Source organism: Plecotus auritus (genome assembly GCF_963455305.1).
Source record: "Plecotus auritus genome assembly, chromosome: 8".
Lineage (NCBI taxonomy): Eukaryota > Metazoa > Chordata > Mammalia > Chiroptera > Vespertilionidae > Plecotus > Plecotus auritus.
Window position 1 is genome coordinate 163,352,023 of NC_137782.1, and position 16,269 is coordinate 163,368,291.

Consider the following 16,269-nt stretch of genomic DNA (forward strand, 5'->3'; position numbering starts at 1 on the left):
ACCCAGGCGGAAGGGGGGGCGGGGCTCACGGCGGAAGTCCCGCCGCCCGCCCAGGTCACGTGGAGGGGCTGAGCTCGAGCTCAGGTGAGTAGTCCGGGGTCCGCCCTCAGCGCCTCAAACCTCCGCTCCACGAACGCCCACGGCGGACTGGTAATTCCAGGCCCAGGAGGGACCAGCCCTAGTTCCCGTGTGGAGCTGGACTCAGGAAGAATGCGGGCTGGTTCCAACTGAATCTGGGGACCGACCAGGCTCTGGGGAAAGCCGGAGCAAGCCTGTCCCCAGCAGTGCCTCGTGGGGCGGAGGCCCTGAATTGGCCCTGCTCCCGGGCTGGGATACGGTGGCGGGAGGCTGCCACCAGGATTTCATAGTCACCCACAGCCATCCTGTTTTACCCGATGGCCCCAGGCGACCCTCTGACCTGAAGCTGTCGAGGAGGCATCCCTCCTAAGGCCCTTGAGGATGGACTATTGAAAGCGGGAGGGGGAGAAAGAATAGGCACAAGGGAAAGCCCAGCGTCTCTTTACTTGTGGGGCGGGGCAGTGGGGCTGAACCCCTCTCCTCTTGGCTTGACAGGAAGCATGGCACTCTGGCGGGCATACCAGCGGGCCCTGAATGCTCACCCGTGGAAAGTACAGGTCCTGACAGCCGGTGAGTGCCCCTCTGGGACCTGAGTGGGACCAGAGTCGGCTAATTTGGAAGGCAGACGCTTTCCCCACTACACCCCCCTCACTTTTCCCCTTCTATTCAGCGCCCTTGCAGAGTTGGCTGTTTCTCGTCCCAAGCTGTCTCCAGTCTGTTTTGGAGGGCGGGTCACCTTAAGGGAAGGAATGTGCATAGTTGGTCTAGCTGTAAAGTAGGATCTGAGGACTCATCCCTCATGTTAAAGGCATTGGCCTAGGAGGCCTTAACTTAGAAAACTAATCGTAACAAACGTTCCCCTAACATTTTACAGTGTGCAAGTCACGTTCACACAGTGTCTCATAGGGTCCCCACAAAGCTCTGTGAGCTAGGACTACTTGAGTCCCCATTAGGTTACAGAGGTAATAAGTGTTGGGATCAGGATTCTTATCCCACTTTGTTTTTCTTAGTATTTTTCTTTATTGTGAAATACATCTTAGCATACAAAAGAATGATTAAGACATGTATGTACACTTTCAGTGGTATCGAAACGGAACACTCCTGTATGAGTACCCAACTTTGAGATCCCGTGTGCACCTGTCCCTAATTCAGATTCCCCAGAGATAACCACTTTCCTGAGTTTTGTTTACACCATTCTTTTGCTTTCCCCAAACAATATACTAACCAAGGATTTATTTTTACTCCAAATCCAGTGATTAAGTAGCAACTTCACAAAGGTAACCCAGTGACTTACCTGCATTTGTTATTGTTATCATTTTCGTTTTGTATATTAGCTAATGTAAGGGATGGCACGGAGATAAGTTATTATAGGGGGAAGAATCATAAGGAGTGTGACTATTGGGGCAGTACAAGAGTGATCAGGTTAAGCCCTAACCGGTTTGGCTCAGTGGATAGAGCATCGGCCTACGGACTGAAGGGTCCTGGGTTCGATTCCGGTCAAGGGCATTTACCTGGGTTGTGGGCACATCCCCAGTAGGGGGGTATGCAGGAGACAGCTGATTGATGTTTCTCTCTCATCGATGTTTCTAGCTCTCTATCCCTCTCCCTTCCTCTTTATAAAAAATCAATAAAATATCTCCAAAAAAAAAAAAAAAAAAAGAGTGATCAGGTTAAGATGGGGCTTTACCTATGTTTAGAGGAAGGGAACAGGATTCTAATGAGGACCATGGGCTTCTGAGAGGAAGACTGTTGAAAGGGGGAGGGGGAAATATACTGAAAACCAGGATGGAACAGTGGTCCTGTTACTAGAATAGCTTCACATCAGCACTAGAAACCTCATTGGGGGACTGTCCAAAAGGTGGATTCTTTTGCCCTCCAGCCCCTTTCCAGCCCCCTGTGCCCAACCACCCTATGTCCTGTCCTCAGAGTGTCCGTCAGCCTGTATGACTCACCTGGCTGCGTGTGTGGTGACTCATGCTGGACTGTGTGGCTGTGATGGGAACTGACACTCTGGGCCCTTTGCCCAGCCTCACATTCCCTCAGGGCCCCTAACTGCCGGAAGGAAGGTTCCCCTTCTTGGCCCTTAAGAATAGGGAGGGGAAAAAAGAAAGAAAGAAAAAAAAAAGAATAAGGAGGGAAGGATAGTCCCTACTCAAGGCACCTGCAGCTAACTAGGGCAGGAGTTGGAGCTCCAAGGGGCCCAAGAGCAGATATGTAGCTGACTTGGGGGGCTTGTCTGTCAGTGCTACAGCCCTGTGGCTCCATACCCACAGTCTTCCTGAGGCAGTGCCAACAGCTCAGCCCCGAAGCAACCTCTGGGTAGCACTTTACTCAGGCTTTTCCAAACCTTTCAGACTTCTCTTCCTGCTGCTCAGTGTAAATTGCTCACCGAGTTGTCTCTAGATCCCAGCACAGTAGTTCCTAAAGGTCCATGGGGTAGCTCATCACGTTAGAAAACAGTAGAGATTTCAGACTTGGAGTTAGAAGACCGTGATTTGAATCTTAGAGCCATAGCAGTTAGTAGTAGCTGCATGAACAAGTCAGTAAACCTCTTTGAGCCTCAGTTTCTTCATTTAGAACTTGAGTTTACTTATATGACTTCACAGAGTAAGTGTAGGGATTATCTCTGTGAAGAGGCTTTAGAGACTTAAAACTGTTAATAAACTTCAAGGCTTGAGGGGTTGGCCTGGAGTGTTCTATGAGTGTTGGCAACCCAGGCACTTGCTAGTCTTTTTTATTTATTTATTTATTTTTAAAATATATTTTATTGATTTTTTACAGAGAGGAAGGGAGAGGGATAGAGAGATGGAAACATCAATGAGAGAAGCATCGATCAGCTGCCTCCTGCACGCCCCCTACTGGGGATGTGCCCGCAACCAAGATACATGCCCTTGACTGGAATTGAACCCGGGACCCTTCAGTCCGCAGGCTGACGCTCTATCCACTGAGCCAAACCGGCTAGGGCATTGCTAGTCTTTTTTAAAAAATACATATTTTTCTTCATTTCAGAGAGGAAGGGAGAGGGAGAGAGAAAGAGATAGAAACATCAATAATGGGAGAGAATCATCAATCGGCTGCCTTCTGCATGCCCTCTACTGGTGATGGAGCCCACAATCTAGGCAAGTGCCCTGATGGGGAATCAAACCGTGACCTCCTGGTTCATAGGTGTACGCTCAACTACTGAGCCACACCGGCCGGGCAAGCTGTTGTTTTTATAGTGGTATTTAGGTTGGGTTTGTTCCACTTGCCAGAAATCTGAACATGAGCCTTGGCCGGGTTACTCAGTTGGTTAGAACATTGTCCTGATATGCCAAGGTTGTTGATTCAATCTCTGGTCAGGGCACATACAAGAAGCAACCAATGAATGCATAAATAAGTGGAACAATGAATTGATGCTTCTCCATCTCATTCCCTTCATCTCTCTAAAATCAATCAATTAAAAAAAAAATCTGAACATGGACCACTATCTTAGCCTTCGTTCTCCAAAAAGCAGAACCTGAAGCTTCTGTACAAGTACTTTATAAGGGCCCATGGGGGAAGGACACATTGTTAAACTGGACACTGCTTAAGGCACCTCGCTGCTCAGTCCCTTAAAACTGACTGAGAAGCTCTTTGAAATGCCTCTTAGGACTAAACAGGTGAGTAGTCTTTTCTGGAGAAAAGGAGAAACCTTTACCCACTAGCTGCCAACTCACATTGGTTAAAGGTTCGCCACGTGGGATGTTAACGCCCACGTGCTACCAAATTGCACATGCATGATCCCCAAGTAGAGCATCAACAGTGCAGCCCCCGATGTGGCATAGGCAAGAATCTATCAGGTTGAATTGCTGTAGTGGCTGGAGTAAGAGATAAGTGAATCCAGAAGATCTGAAATGGTTCAAAAGAAGTGTCTGATACATTCAGTTTGGACCAAGCCAGAGTCAGGAACAGGGCGGCCTGGGCAAAGGTCTGCTGTGTTTTGCAGAATTTGAGTCAGCCTTCTCCCATCCTTTCTTCAGAGGACCCAAAGCCCAACTCCATGCATCTTAGCCAACCTGGTCCTGCTGTGGGAGCAGCTGAGCTTCTGCAGACACTGGTTTCCCTGGAGTCTGAATTAAACCAGGATGTAAGAGCTCATCCAGTCCAGCCCCTGATATTATAGAAAAGGAAACTGAGGCAAGGAGGGGGACACGCACTGAGGTCTCACCTCATCAGTGGTAGAGCTGGCATTAGAACCTATGGCGCTTGCCAATGCACTGCCCTGCACTTGAGACTCCTGGGGACTCAGGATGCTGAGTGTAGCCCCAGCCGGTCTGGGCTTAGACACCCAATACGCTACAGAGCCCTCTGGTCTCATTTTCTAGCTGTAGGATAGATAGGTCCAGGTCAGGAATGGGGGAGACATTCAGACCAATCCCAGAGCATGCACTCTCCCCTTTCTGCCGGGCTCCAGCTCCCTGTGGGCTCTGCCAGACCAAGCCCCTGTGCCAGGCAGCTATTGAATGGTTGGAGGCTTCTGGGGAGGAATGAGTCAACAGCACCACTGGCCCCACACCAGCAGTTCTACCTGACAGCTCGGGCCTCCTGTATGCAAGGACACGCTTCGTGCCAACTTTCTGCCCCCCAGCCTGTTCTCTTCCATTAACACTTTTTTTCTTGCCCCTAAGACTCCATGCCCAGAAGCCAGGAGAGGAACAAAATAGAGAACTTACTCCCACCTGTACCTAGGAAGAGGGGATAGAAGTTGGGGCTTTTCCACTAGTGGACAGAGGAGGGGTCCCAATTACCTCTGTGCTCAGGCTCCCCCGCCCCAACCCGCCCCCACTCTGCTGAATCCGGTCTCGAGTGACGGCATGAGAACGGGCACCTGTCCAGGGGTATGACGTCACGCCAATGCCAACGTCTGCCTGCTGGGCTCTGTGCCCAGCCTGGCTTTGAGGCATCACTGGCCAGCAGCCCCTCACCCTGCCCCATCAGGGCTCAGGAAGTATGTCTCTGCAGGCCTCCAGCCCCAATCCCCTGGGAACAAGCCCAAAGAAAGGAGGGCCAGAGCACGGAGAGGGCCAGACCAACCAAATATGCCTAAAAGGGCTCCCAGAACTGGGCTTGGGGAAGATGGAATACGGAATCTGAATGTCAGCCTTTCTTGCCCGGTCACTTGGACCAGAAATGTAGGCCTTTCTCTGTGCTGGGACCGAAGCCATAGACCACCCTGGAGTTGCTGAGGCTCAGGGGCCTGATGATTTGTGGGCAGAAGGGAATCTCTGTCCTGTCCTGTCTGAAATGGACAGAACTGGCGGGGCTCCTGAGCTACACACCACCTCTCCTGCTGCTGCCCTGTCACTCGGTGTCTCTGGGGTTTGGTGTGCATGGTTAGGGGCCGGGAATCTATCTTTCTCAAAGGCTGCAGGACTACGGGGCTAGAATTGGGACTTTGGTTTTCATTCCTGCTCTGCCTTGAGCTTGCTGTTGACAGTTGGCAAGCATGAAGAGTGGAAACACACAGCTGTCTCTGTGACGGTTTCTTCCCCAGGAATTTTGCTGCTTCACTCCCCACAGGTGACAAGGAACAGAGATGGTCTCACATTCTGGGGAGTAAAAAACAGAGAAGTGTCTTTAAGATGCAGGCCTCTGGGGTCTGGTTCTGGCAGAGGGCAGGAAACCCCTGCGAGTAGCAGCCACAGGAGCCTCTTGGCGCCCTCTGGCCCCTACGGCCAAGTCTCAGCCTACTCTGGGAATTCCCTGTTCCTCCTTGAGAGAAGCTCTGGGTCCAGGCCCCCAGATCCACTTCTCATCAAGTCTCTCTTCTCTCAAAGACAAATGCATGTGGGACCCCTACCTCCCAGACCTTTTGTGAGGACAAAATGTATGAGAGCCCTTTGTAAACTCTAAACACCTTGCTAAAGTAGAATGTCAAGCTGTTAGTCTTTTTAACAAGTGCCTGCCTCTCTGTTCCATCCTCCTGGGACTTCTCAGGTTCACTCTTCCCTTTAAGCATGGCCACAATGGCTCCCTCCCCGGCCTGGGAGTGCAGCTGGTGACCCCAAGTTGTCAGGGAGGGGCATAGGGAGTTACGTGCTAACGAGGGGAGCAAGTCTTCAGTTCCACTGGTCCTCACACCTTGAGCCTGACATGGTCCTTTGGGCCAGACTTAGAGTTCTTTAAATGCCCTTTCCCAGAGCAGTCCTGTTGTTTGGGGCAGTACATTTGACATTTCTCCTTTATTTTCTGAGCACCTGCAGGGCCTCGGTTACATATGGCTGAGGATGAGAGAACAAAGATGCCTAGGATCCTGTCAATAGGTATTATTGGCAGATGGTGACTAGTCACGTTCTGGGGAGGACCTCCCCCACTATGGGAGTTTCAGGGAGAGGAGAGGCAGGGCTGTCTTAATGGGTGTGCTGAGACCAGCAGCCTAGGTCACCTACAGGTGTCCCAGCTCTAGCTCACAGCCTTGCCCAGCGGCCTCTGACGAGGCTGCTCAGGGGCAGGGCTGTGCAGAGGGTGCGGGGGAAGAGCAGTGAGTGTGCAGCCAGCACGGACGTCAGAGCCAGCTCGCAGCCAAGGAAAGGGTTGAAGGATGTGTTTGCCCAGTGCTAATTGAGGGCACAAGGACAGTGGTGGCTACAGGGCTGGAGGGGGGACTCATTACTCCGTGAGATGGACAGGCGAGCTGGAGATCATACGGTCACTCCCAAGCAGCCCTATATATATAAGTGTATTTGCTAGAAGCCATCACGCCACCGTAGCTGAAGGGGGGCTCTGTAAATAGTCTTGGTTCCTGGTATGGGCATCTGACAAAGGCTGCTTAGAGCTGGGTATCCGTGCAGGCGAAGCGGGGTGGGGGAGGGGGAAGCAGGTATAGAAGCTTCGGGGAGAAATGGCTATAATACCTATTGCAGCTCAATCTGAGATTGTGAATGGGGAAATGGGTTTACCTGATTGTGCTAAGAGGTGGCCGGGACTCCTCCCTATGGGGACTCTTACCACCTCAGCCAATCATCTTCCTAACTAGGGCCATTTGAACACTCACGTTTTAAAAAAGAGTTATTCTTGCTGTTATCCACATCTAGAGACCCCAAGACCAAGGTGAAGGACATTAACCAGGGTCTTGCCTTGGGCTTTGGGGAAAAAACCAGGGTTTCTTACCATTCTACACATGATCTACTCATAGTGTGGTGTCCTGGAAAGAATACTGTCTAGTAAATCAAACCACCTGGCTTTGCCTTGGCTCTGCCACTTACTGGTTATGTGAGGTTGCAGACCTTTACTCCCATACCTCTAAGTTACGTGGCAGGCCTTTCTGATTCTGATTCTGACGGTCTGTGGTTCTCAGCCCCTGGCGCCTTAGATTCTCCTTCCTCTAGCTTCAGTTTCTGACTCTGACTTCACTTGATTGCTCAGTGCAGAGTTCTCAGGCCTGACCGGCTCAGGGCTGCTCATCACCGTTTCTAACAGTACACACAGGAGGTGTCACCATCCTTGGGAGAGGAGAACTTGGCAGCAGCAGCAGCAGCAGCCAGGGACTGGCCATTTGTCCCAGAATGAAGCCCTTGGGCCCAGAGTGCCAGAGCCTCATTCAGTCAGCAGCCTTATCCACCTCCTTGGAGTGGCAGCCCCTCCGGGAGGTGTCCTGACAACACCTGTGTACCCTGCACAGGGTCCCTGATGGGCCTGGGTGACATTATCTCACAGCAGCTGGTGGAGAGGCGAGGTATGCGGAAACACCAGATTAGCCGGACCCTGACCATGGCCTCTCTGGGCTGTGGCTTTGTGGTAAGTTCGCCCATAGCAGGGCTGCTGGTGGATTGGACAGTGGTCTGTTTCCCTTGGCTCCTCACACATCTGCGCTAACCTGAGTGTATGCTTGTCCTGGGGTTGGTTTCTAATGCTTGGGGGAGGAGCTGTGTGATGTAAAAGCCAACTGCTTCCCTCACTGCATCCCTGCCCCTCCCTGGGGTTTACTTTCAGGGCCCTGTAATAGGAGGCTGGTACAAGGTTTTGGACCGGCTCATCCCTGGCAACACCAAGGTGGATGCTCTAAAGAAGATGTTGTTGGATCAGGTGAGCAGAAGGAAAGGGAGGTTCAGAAGGGTGAGCCGCATTGGGATAGGGGTTTAGGTGCTCACAGCATTTTCATTTCTCTTCCCTAGGGGTGCTTTGCCCCATGTTTTCTAGGCAGTTTCCTCTCGCTGATAGGGGCGTTCAATGGACTGTCAGCCCAGGAAAACTGGGCCAAACTCCAGCGGGTGAGTTGGGCAGGTGTGGGGAGATGTCTGGCTGTCCAGCTGGCATGCCAGGGCAATGAGGCAAGCTTCATGGGGATGAGACAGGTGGATATGAAGGTAGAGTCCCAGCTCTGGAGGAGAGGGGTGAGGGAGGTGTGGTGCAGATATGTGTTCTTTGAACAGAGGTCTGTGTGTGATAGGACCGGGAGGCAGGAGCTGCATGGATTTCAAGTAATTTCTTCCTTCTTTGTCTCCTTAGGATTATCCTGATGCCCTCATCGCCAACTACTATGTAAGAGCTGACACCTTCGCAGCCTGTTCTCCTGCTTCCTTGAGTCCAGAAGTACCCAGGGGTTGGGGGTGCTCCTGACATAGAAACCCCTCGGTTGGGATTACTCTCTCATTCCCAGTGTGGGCGGTACACTCGGAAGCAATCACCCAGTTGTTCAGCTTGTTTGTGTTTACAACTTAACATGGGCCAGTTTTCATGGGGTTTGATTGCTGGTCAGAACTTAATAGGGTCAGCACTATGAAATGGCCCATTTCACTCTGGATGGGGTGGGGTAATGGAGGCAGCCCCCCAACATTTACCTTCTCTCTCTTGTAGCTCTGGCCTGCTGTGCAGCTAGCCAACTTCTACCTGGTTCCCCTTTATTACAGGTATGCCAGTTCCCTACCCCACCCTTCCAGGGAGAGCCATATTATGCATAGTTGTAGATAAAGAGATTTTCATTCAACCTTGAGCTACTTTATTTTTTTTTAATTTGTTTTTATTTTTTTTTTATTCCTCACCTGAGGATATTTTTTCCATTGGTACTTAGAGAGAGTGGAAGGGAGGGGGAGAGACATAGAGATACATCGATGTGAGAGAGACACATCGATTGGTTGCGTCCCACATGCACCCTGACTGAGGCCGGGGATGGAGCCTGCAACCAAGCTACATGCCCTTGACCAGAATCAAACCTGGACCCTTCAGTCCAAGGGCCGATAGGGGCAAGCCGGCTGGGGCTTGAGCTACTTTAGCTGCCCCCCAGAATACTCTGCCCTGATCAGAGCTCCTAGATTCCTGAACATTTTATTCAGAACCTGTCCCAGAGTATCTGCCCACTGACCTTCTTTCATCTTCCCAGGGAGGGTCCTGCTCCACAGCCATTGGCTCATCCCACCTGAGCTCTCCACCCTTGCTGCAGGGACAGTACCTAGGGGCTGCAGCCTAGATTAGACGGAAAGGTAGACCAAAGAGCCATATAGGTGAGGTTAGTCCACAGGTCAGGTTAGCCCACTGCAAAGTATTATTTTACCCTAATAATAAAGGTAGTTGCTGAAACTACAATTTAAAAAAAAGTCAAATTCAAGATGACTAGCTAAAATTATTGGAAATGAGGGGGCTTTGGGAACAGGGAAAAATATAAAACTTTTCAGAGAGGACATGGTCAAAATGTGCATGAATAGCATAGCTAAAAGGAATATAGACTTATGAACCAAAATTTAAACATGAGGGTCCTTGCAACAGTCTTTGAAACTAAAACAAGGTAAAATAAAGAGAAGAAGGCACTACTTTCAATGGCAGATAGTACATTTTGAAGACGAGATCTCAGCTGGTACAGGTGCATAGATACGTGGTTTAGAAGGAGCCTGCCCAGGGGCATGAACAACAGAGCCACTCAAGGCAAGATGGCTGCTGAGGGCGTTACACTTTGAGGCTCTTGTGCAGGAGACAGAGCCCTGGGACAGCACCTGAGCTAGTTGTCTTCTGGTCTCAGCCACACATCCCTCCATAGAGGGCTGGAGGAGGAGATCTGAAAATGGATGTTCTCAGAGATAACACCCCCTCTTCCATCACACTCTCCTCTCTCTCCCCCTTTACTTTCTCCTTATCCATCCTCTTCACAATGCCATTCCTGTTCCTTAGGTTGGCTGTTGTCCAGTGTGTTGCTGTTACCTGGAACTCCTACCTGTCCTGGAAGGCACATCGGCTCTAAGCTTGCCTTGCAGTGATGCAGCTTGACCCTGGAATGGTCAGATGACCTCTTCAAAGTGGGCACTCCTGACATAGAAATCAGTTTTCATGGGATTTGGTTGCTGATCAGAACTTGATAGGGTCAGCACCATGAAATGGCCTATTTCACTCTAAAATGTAAACTGACTCCTTTTGAATTTACTAAAATCTTTATTGTGGTCTTATGCCCACCACATAATAGGCAGTCCATAAATATTTGTTGGGCCATATGATCTTGGCAACTTTAGTTTATGCCCATATCCTGGCAAATGCCATTTATCCCCACTCTTCATTGATATAGTTGTTTATCCAACCATTTCCAGCCCTAGTGTAGCTCCAGTTCTTTGGGGATCCCCTCAAGCTCTTTATGTGGTACTTCCATAATTATGGAATCGGGTACCTCTATAAAAATGTAATCTGGAACCTGCAGAGGCAATGAGTAAGACCCAACAGAAAAATACTAGGGATTCAGAATTTCTAGAGATTGAAAGAAAAGCCTAGAGACCACCAAGCCCAGTCTTTACAGATGAAGACAATGAGGTCCATAGAAGTGAGGACCTGTCCACACCACAAGTTAGTGGCAGAACAGAAACTTGAGCCCATGTCCTAGAGATTGCATTTTTTGTATAACCCCAAATTCATATGGTGGAAAACCCAACGTCCAAGGTGATGGTATTAGGAGGTGGGACCTTTGGGAGGTGATAAGGTCATGAGGGCAGAGCCCTCATGGGATTAGTACCCTTATAAAAGCTGCCTGTGAGGACACAGCAAGAAAGTGCCTTCTGTGAACCATTAAGCAGGTCCTCAGCAGACACCAAGTTCATTGGCACCATGATCTTGGACTTCCCAGTCTCCAGAACTGTGAGAAATAAATGCTCGTTTATAAGCCACCCAGGTTTTTGTTTGTTTGTTGTTACAGCACCTCCAATGGACTAAGACACCATGTTTCCTTACTTTCTACCAAGGGATCTTAACCAGGAAGTCAAAGACAGTAATGGTGCTGCTGTGATTCCCAGGAGAAAAATTACCTTGACTAAACTACCATGCTGGGGCAAAATCAGAAGAGATGGATCAGCTTTTTATGCTCTGAAAGTATTCTGAGGCCAAAAATCTTTTCTTAAGGTGCCCAGTCAGCCCTAGAATTTAGATCCTGGGGCTGGAGTAAGATCAAGAATCCTGGCCAACTCAGCCTGCCTCAGCTGCCTCTTGGGTGGGTACATGGTGATGGCTGAGTGCCAGCTGTGCTATCCTGGTTGCCTCAGTTTACAAAACTGGGTCTGCAGCACAGCATTCTCCCAATGCCGCTGACCCCTCTGGGGACAGAGGGCAGGGTCAGCACCACGGACAGCCCCGCGATACAGCCACCCTTTCTTGTGCCAGAGAAGACTGGCGATTAGGTCTAGTCTGGTCTGGGGACCGGCCTACTCACTGCAGACTGTTCTCAGTGGTGAACGACTCTCATGGCTCCCAGAGCAATCTTTCCGCCCAGCCAGCGTCTTGCTCACTGGAGTCCGCTGTCGCTTCCAGCGCAAGCCCCAGAGACCTGCCCCTCGGGGGACCCGCTGGACTCGAAGCCGCGACCGTCATTGCTCTACAATCAGTGCGTGTTCCTCGCTGACGTCAGCTGGAGCTGCCCTAGAGCTATATAAGCTGGCGGCGGTCCCGGGACAGACCCCGTGTTTCCCCAGGCGCCCTCAGCTCGCCCCAGGGACCAACCGGAGCTCCGTCCTGCACTGTGCAGCCGCTCTTCCCGCACCTGTGAGTGGCCCTAGGAGCGCCCGCCGGACTCCCTCTGCACCAGGACTCGGCACTCTGCTCATTTACAGGGGCCGCTAAGAGGGAGGGGGGCGGGGGAGAAGAGGAAAGGGTGGCACAGGACTGGGCAGCGGCTGGGGCTGCAGGGAAGGTTGTGGGCACCGGGCAGCAGCCGAAGGGGACCTGCGGGGACGTTGGACGTGAACGGGAAGGGGAGTGGTGCCACCTGCGACTGCTCCAAGTGCAGCTCACCCTGCGCTGCTCCTGTGTGTCCAGGGCCGGCGGCACCATGAGGCTGGCCGGACGGGAGGCGCTACTGGCGGCGCTGCTGCTTCTGGCACAGCTGCGCCCGGGGAGCAGCCAATGGAGCCCGGAGGAGGCGGCGGCGGCCAGTGTCCGGGACCCGAGTCTGCGCTGGAGCCCGGGAGCTCGGACCCAGGGCGGCGGGGCCCGCGCGCTCCTCCTGCTGTTGGCGGAGCGCTTCCCCCACCGCGTGGGGCCCGGCAGATGGGGAGCTGGGACCTCAGGCGAGCGGCCGCGACGGGAAGACCCTCCACTGTCCATCGACCTCACCTTCCACCTCCTGCGGACCCTGCTGGAACTGGCGCGGACGCAGAGCCAGCGGGAGCGCGCAGAGCAGAACCGCATCATATTCGACTCGGTGGGCAAGTGACCCGCGGGGCCTGGGGCCCCGAAAACCTCGACCCCACCCCCCACCCCCGGGCTGGCACCTGCTCAACCGGAATTGACCCAGTCCCGCCGGGCTGGAGCGGCCGGGGATGCCTGAACACTCTCTGCGTTACTAGTTTTTAATAAAAGTGCTGAAGAGCCTTTGGCCTCTGTTGTGGGGCGCGGGGAACCTTCCACAGCGGGGTGGGAGCCCACAGTGAAGTGAGGGAACAGTGCTGCCAGAGGAGCACTCAGGAGAACGATCCAGATCTCCATCGCCCCTAAAAGTCCCCCAGGAGCTCGTCCCGATCCCTCCACTCCACCCCCCGCCCCTACTCTTTGCCCGTGGCTCTGGGCTGGGGAATCCGTGCCTCAAATCAGCGAGGTGCCCAATAGGGGTTCATTCACTTCCGCACTCGCCTCCCCACCCCCCGCCGCCCCAGCTGGTCCCTGATCCGGAGAAGGGAGGGATGGGGACGGTCGCCTCCGAAGCCAAGGCTGAGTGAGCAGTGAAAGGAGCTGCGGATCGGGACGCGTTAGCTTTTATTGAGCTTCCCCGGCGGCGGGCGCGCGTGGTCTCTGCGCAGATCCTCAAACCCGGGCGCCAGCCCCCGGAGCGCGGGGTCCCCACAGGGGGAGGGTCAGTGCAGGCCTGTCCCCGGGAAAGAAAGCGCGGTGAGCGGGGCCTCCAAGGAACAGGCGACGCCGAACCCGGCTCACCCCTTCCCCCAGCCACGTGGGTGTCTCCGCCACTTCCCCACCCACCTGCTCTCCCAAAGCGCGGAGGAATGGTCGGTGGAAAAGAAAGTGTCGGGAGGACGGGGGAGAGGGCACAGGGGGGTAAATGGTGATGGAAATTAAATTTAATTTCAAAGGAAGGAAGGTGTCCTTTGGCCCTGCGCTAGGGGCGCTCCCTCCTGCGGGGGGTCGGGCGGCACTGAGAAGGCGCGGAGGCTGAAAGTGGATCCTGGCCCCGCGGGGAGGGCGATCGCCGGAGGAAGGGACAGGCCCCCTGTGCCCCGCGGCCACTCTCACCTTCCGGCCGCTCATCCTCGGGCCCTGCACTGCCCTCTTCTCCATCCAACGCCAGCTCCTCATCCTCTTCCTCCCCGGCAGCGCCTGGGCCGGAGGAAGACCCGTGAGGCGGTGTCCCTGCTGCTTTGCCAGCCGCCCCAGCCGCCCCCTCCGCAGGGTCGGGACACACCGCTCCGCGGCCCGGCCCCTCCCCGGCTCCCTCGCCCTCACCCGGCTGGAAGTCGATGGTCCTCAGCATCTCGGCCACGTGCTCCACGTTCACGGTGAACTGCTCCATGCTTTCATAGCCGGGCTCGGGCCGCCCCGCCAGCTCCACCTTTGACATCGCCCCGACCCTGCAGCAGGGGCGCGGCAGCGCTCAGCACCCTCCCCGCCCCCTTCCCGTGGCAGCGAAGCCCCCACAGCCCCCTCCTCTCCCTCCCGGCTCCGCCTACTCACTTATTGATCAGCTCCTTGGCCTGCTGTAAGGAAGAAAGGAGGGCGAGAGTAAGCCTTGTGCCAACCGCTGGCAATGGCCCACTTCTAATGCCCACCACAGTCCTGAAGGGTCGGTAGGCAGGGGAGAGACACATCCCAATTCTTAAGCACAAAACGTACTCAGAGGGGGTGACTTGCCCAAGGCCGTGGGGCATATAGGCGCCAGAGATGGGCCTTGAACCCAGGTCTTCTTGTACCCCCGCTCTAGCCACTGCGCAGTCTGCCAGCCACCCCGGGGCCCACCTGCAGGTAGAGCGCCATCTGTGGCTCCTCCATGGACTGGATGGCGGACTCCACGAGCTTGGAGGAGGCCTCCAGGTGGTCCCCATACTGGCGGATGAGGCCCCGGACACGCTGCAGCTTCTGCTCCTGCTCGCGGGCCAGCGCCTGCAGCAGCTCGCCCTTGCGCTCCTCCAGCACCGCGCACAGGGTCTCAAACCTCTGGTTCAGCAGCTGCTTCTGCCTCCGGCTGTTGTCCTGAAAGATGGGAGTGGTGATCTGCTGACTTCTCATAGCGGGGAGAGCGCCGGCTACTGTCCCACTCCCCACTTAGTGCAAAGCGCAGAGGCCCCAAAAGAAAAATGACTTGTCAGTTACACTCCAAATTAGTGGCAGAGCCGGAACTCCAGCCAAGGGCTGCTGATGCCCGGATCTTTTCAGAAATAATAGCACAATATTTTCTGAGGTATAATTGACATACAGTATCATATAAGTTTCAGGTGTATAATGTAATGATTTAATATTTGTATATGTGGTGAAATGATCACCACGATATGTCTAGTTAATATCTGTCATCATACATAGTTACACTTTTTTTTTAATGAGAACTTTCAAATCTACTCTCAGCAAATAACAATACTTTAGTCTCATGGGTGGTGTCTATGTCTCTGGTTTTCACTTGTTTATTTAGAACGAAATTATCACATTTAGTTCTCATAAAGATCCAACGAGGTAGGCGCCGTAACATTCTCATTATTACTATTTTATGTAGGCAAAAACAAACAAAACCAAAGCACAGAGAAGTTAAGTAACTGGACCAAAGTCACAGAGCTAGTGAGGGGCAGAGCTGAGATTCAAATGGAGCAGCCTGGCTAAGCTCATCCCATTACTGTGACCCACCTCTAGGAGCCCAGAAGGTCCCACTGCCTCCCCTCCCAGGCTTACCTCAATGGTTTGGCACACCTCCTCCATCTGTGTGATCACGGCTTGCACACGGTCATTGCCCGCCACCAGCATCGCGATGCCATCACTGAGCTCACTCTGCCACACACACAGCCAGCACTTAGGGCTGGAGGACCTGGTCTAGCACTGTGCCCCTCCCACTGTAGCCAGGGCTGCCTAGGAGAGAACTGCCCCCTCGCCCCACCATTAGGTCATCTTCAGGGCAGCTATTCCAGAGACCGAGAGGGTGTGGAACCATCCAAGAAGTGTGGGAGCACACCCTATGGCCTCTGGAAGGTTGAGAGAGGAAGTCCTCTACCACCAAGTGAGACATTCACCAAATACCCATCAAATGCCAGGCACTGGGCTAGATGCTTTATCTGTAGATTCATGCCTTCCATCAATTCTGAAAAATTCTTCATAATTGTCTGTTAGGATAACATTGCTTCTTCTCCATTCTCATTATTTTATCACTGTGTGACTGATTAGACATGTGTTAGACCTTCTTACTCTCAACCTGCTCATCTCCCAGTGTTGCATTCTAGGCTCCCCCCCCCCCCCACAGGCCACCCTTGCTTTTTACGAATTCTGTCTTCAGAGAAATCTCTCATTTAATTCATTCTTTGAATGTTTTATTTCAACAATTGTATTTTTATTTCTAAAAGCTCTATTTGGGTCTTTGTGATATCTGCATTTTTGATAGTCTAGTATTGCTTGTTTTTTGTTTTTTTGGTATTGCTTGCTTTTTAATCCCATCTTTTTTAGAGCATTTTATACCCAGTGCCTTTCTATTCTTTAACAATTCCAATATCTGAATTTCTTGGATGTATAAGTCTATTAATATTTGTTTCTGCTGACGTCAATAATGGAGTACATTTCTTTGTGTAT

At 52.6% G+C, this 16,269-nt stretch overlaps 3 protein-coding genes across 5 annotated transcripts in view; 2 read left to right on the plus strand and 1 right to left on the minus strand.

Annotated features, from left to right (window-relative positions):
* Positions 1-12,869, plus strand: MPV17 (mitochondrial inner membrane protein MPV17). Of its 2 annotated transcripts, none has more exons than XM_080684475.1 (8): positions 1-84; positions 574-648; positions 7,718-7,833; positions 8,029-8,121; positions 8,211-8,306; positions 8,545-8,577; positions 8,893-8,945; positions 10,198-12,869. In XM_080684475.1, the coding sequence occupies exons 2-8, from the start codon at positions 579-581 to the stop codon at positions 10,265-10,267; spliced, it is 531 nt and encodes a 176-aa protein (XP_080540601.1). In that variant the 5' UTR covers positions 1-84; positions 574-578; the 3' UTR covers positions 10,268-12,869. The 2 variants fall into 2 exon arrangements, with proteins under 2 accessions (XP_080540601.1, XP_080540602.1); XM_080684476.1 differs by having other exon boundaries at positions 77-150; positions 10,198-11,173.
* On the plus strand, positions 12,329-12,712 carry UCN (urocortin; the record flags this gene model as incomplete). Its single annotated transcript, XM_080684478.1, has 1 exon — positions 12,329-12,712. The coding sequence occupies one exon, from the start codon at positions 12,329-12,331 to the stop codon at positions 12,710-12,712; it is 384 nt and encodes a 127-aa protein (XP_080540604.1).
* Positions 12,830-16,269, minus strand: part of TRIM54 (tripartite motif containing 54) — a 17,926-nt gene continuing 14,486 nt past the window's right edge. The window contains exons 4-9 of one of the 2 annotated variants that reach the window (XM_080684473.1): positions 15,385-15,480; positions 14,464-14,697; positions 14,182-14,204; positions 13,954-14,078; positions 13,744-13,827; positions 12,830-13,360 (exon numbers count right to left, since the gene is read on the minus strand). In XM_080684473.1, coding sequence (XP_080540599.1) covers positions 13,350-13,360; positions 13,744-13,827; positions 13,954-14,078; positions 14,182-14,204; positions 14,464-14,697; positions 15,385-15,480 — 573 coding nt within the window. In that variant the 3' untranslated portion in view covers positions 12,830-13,349. The remainder of the gene's footprint in view (positions 13,361-13,743; positions 13,828-13,953; positions 14,079-14,181; positions 14,205-14,463; positions 14,698-15,384; positions 15,481-16,269) is intronic. The other variant, XM_080684474.1, reaches the window with a different exon arrangement.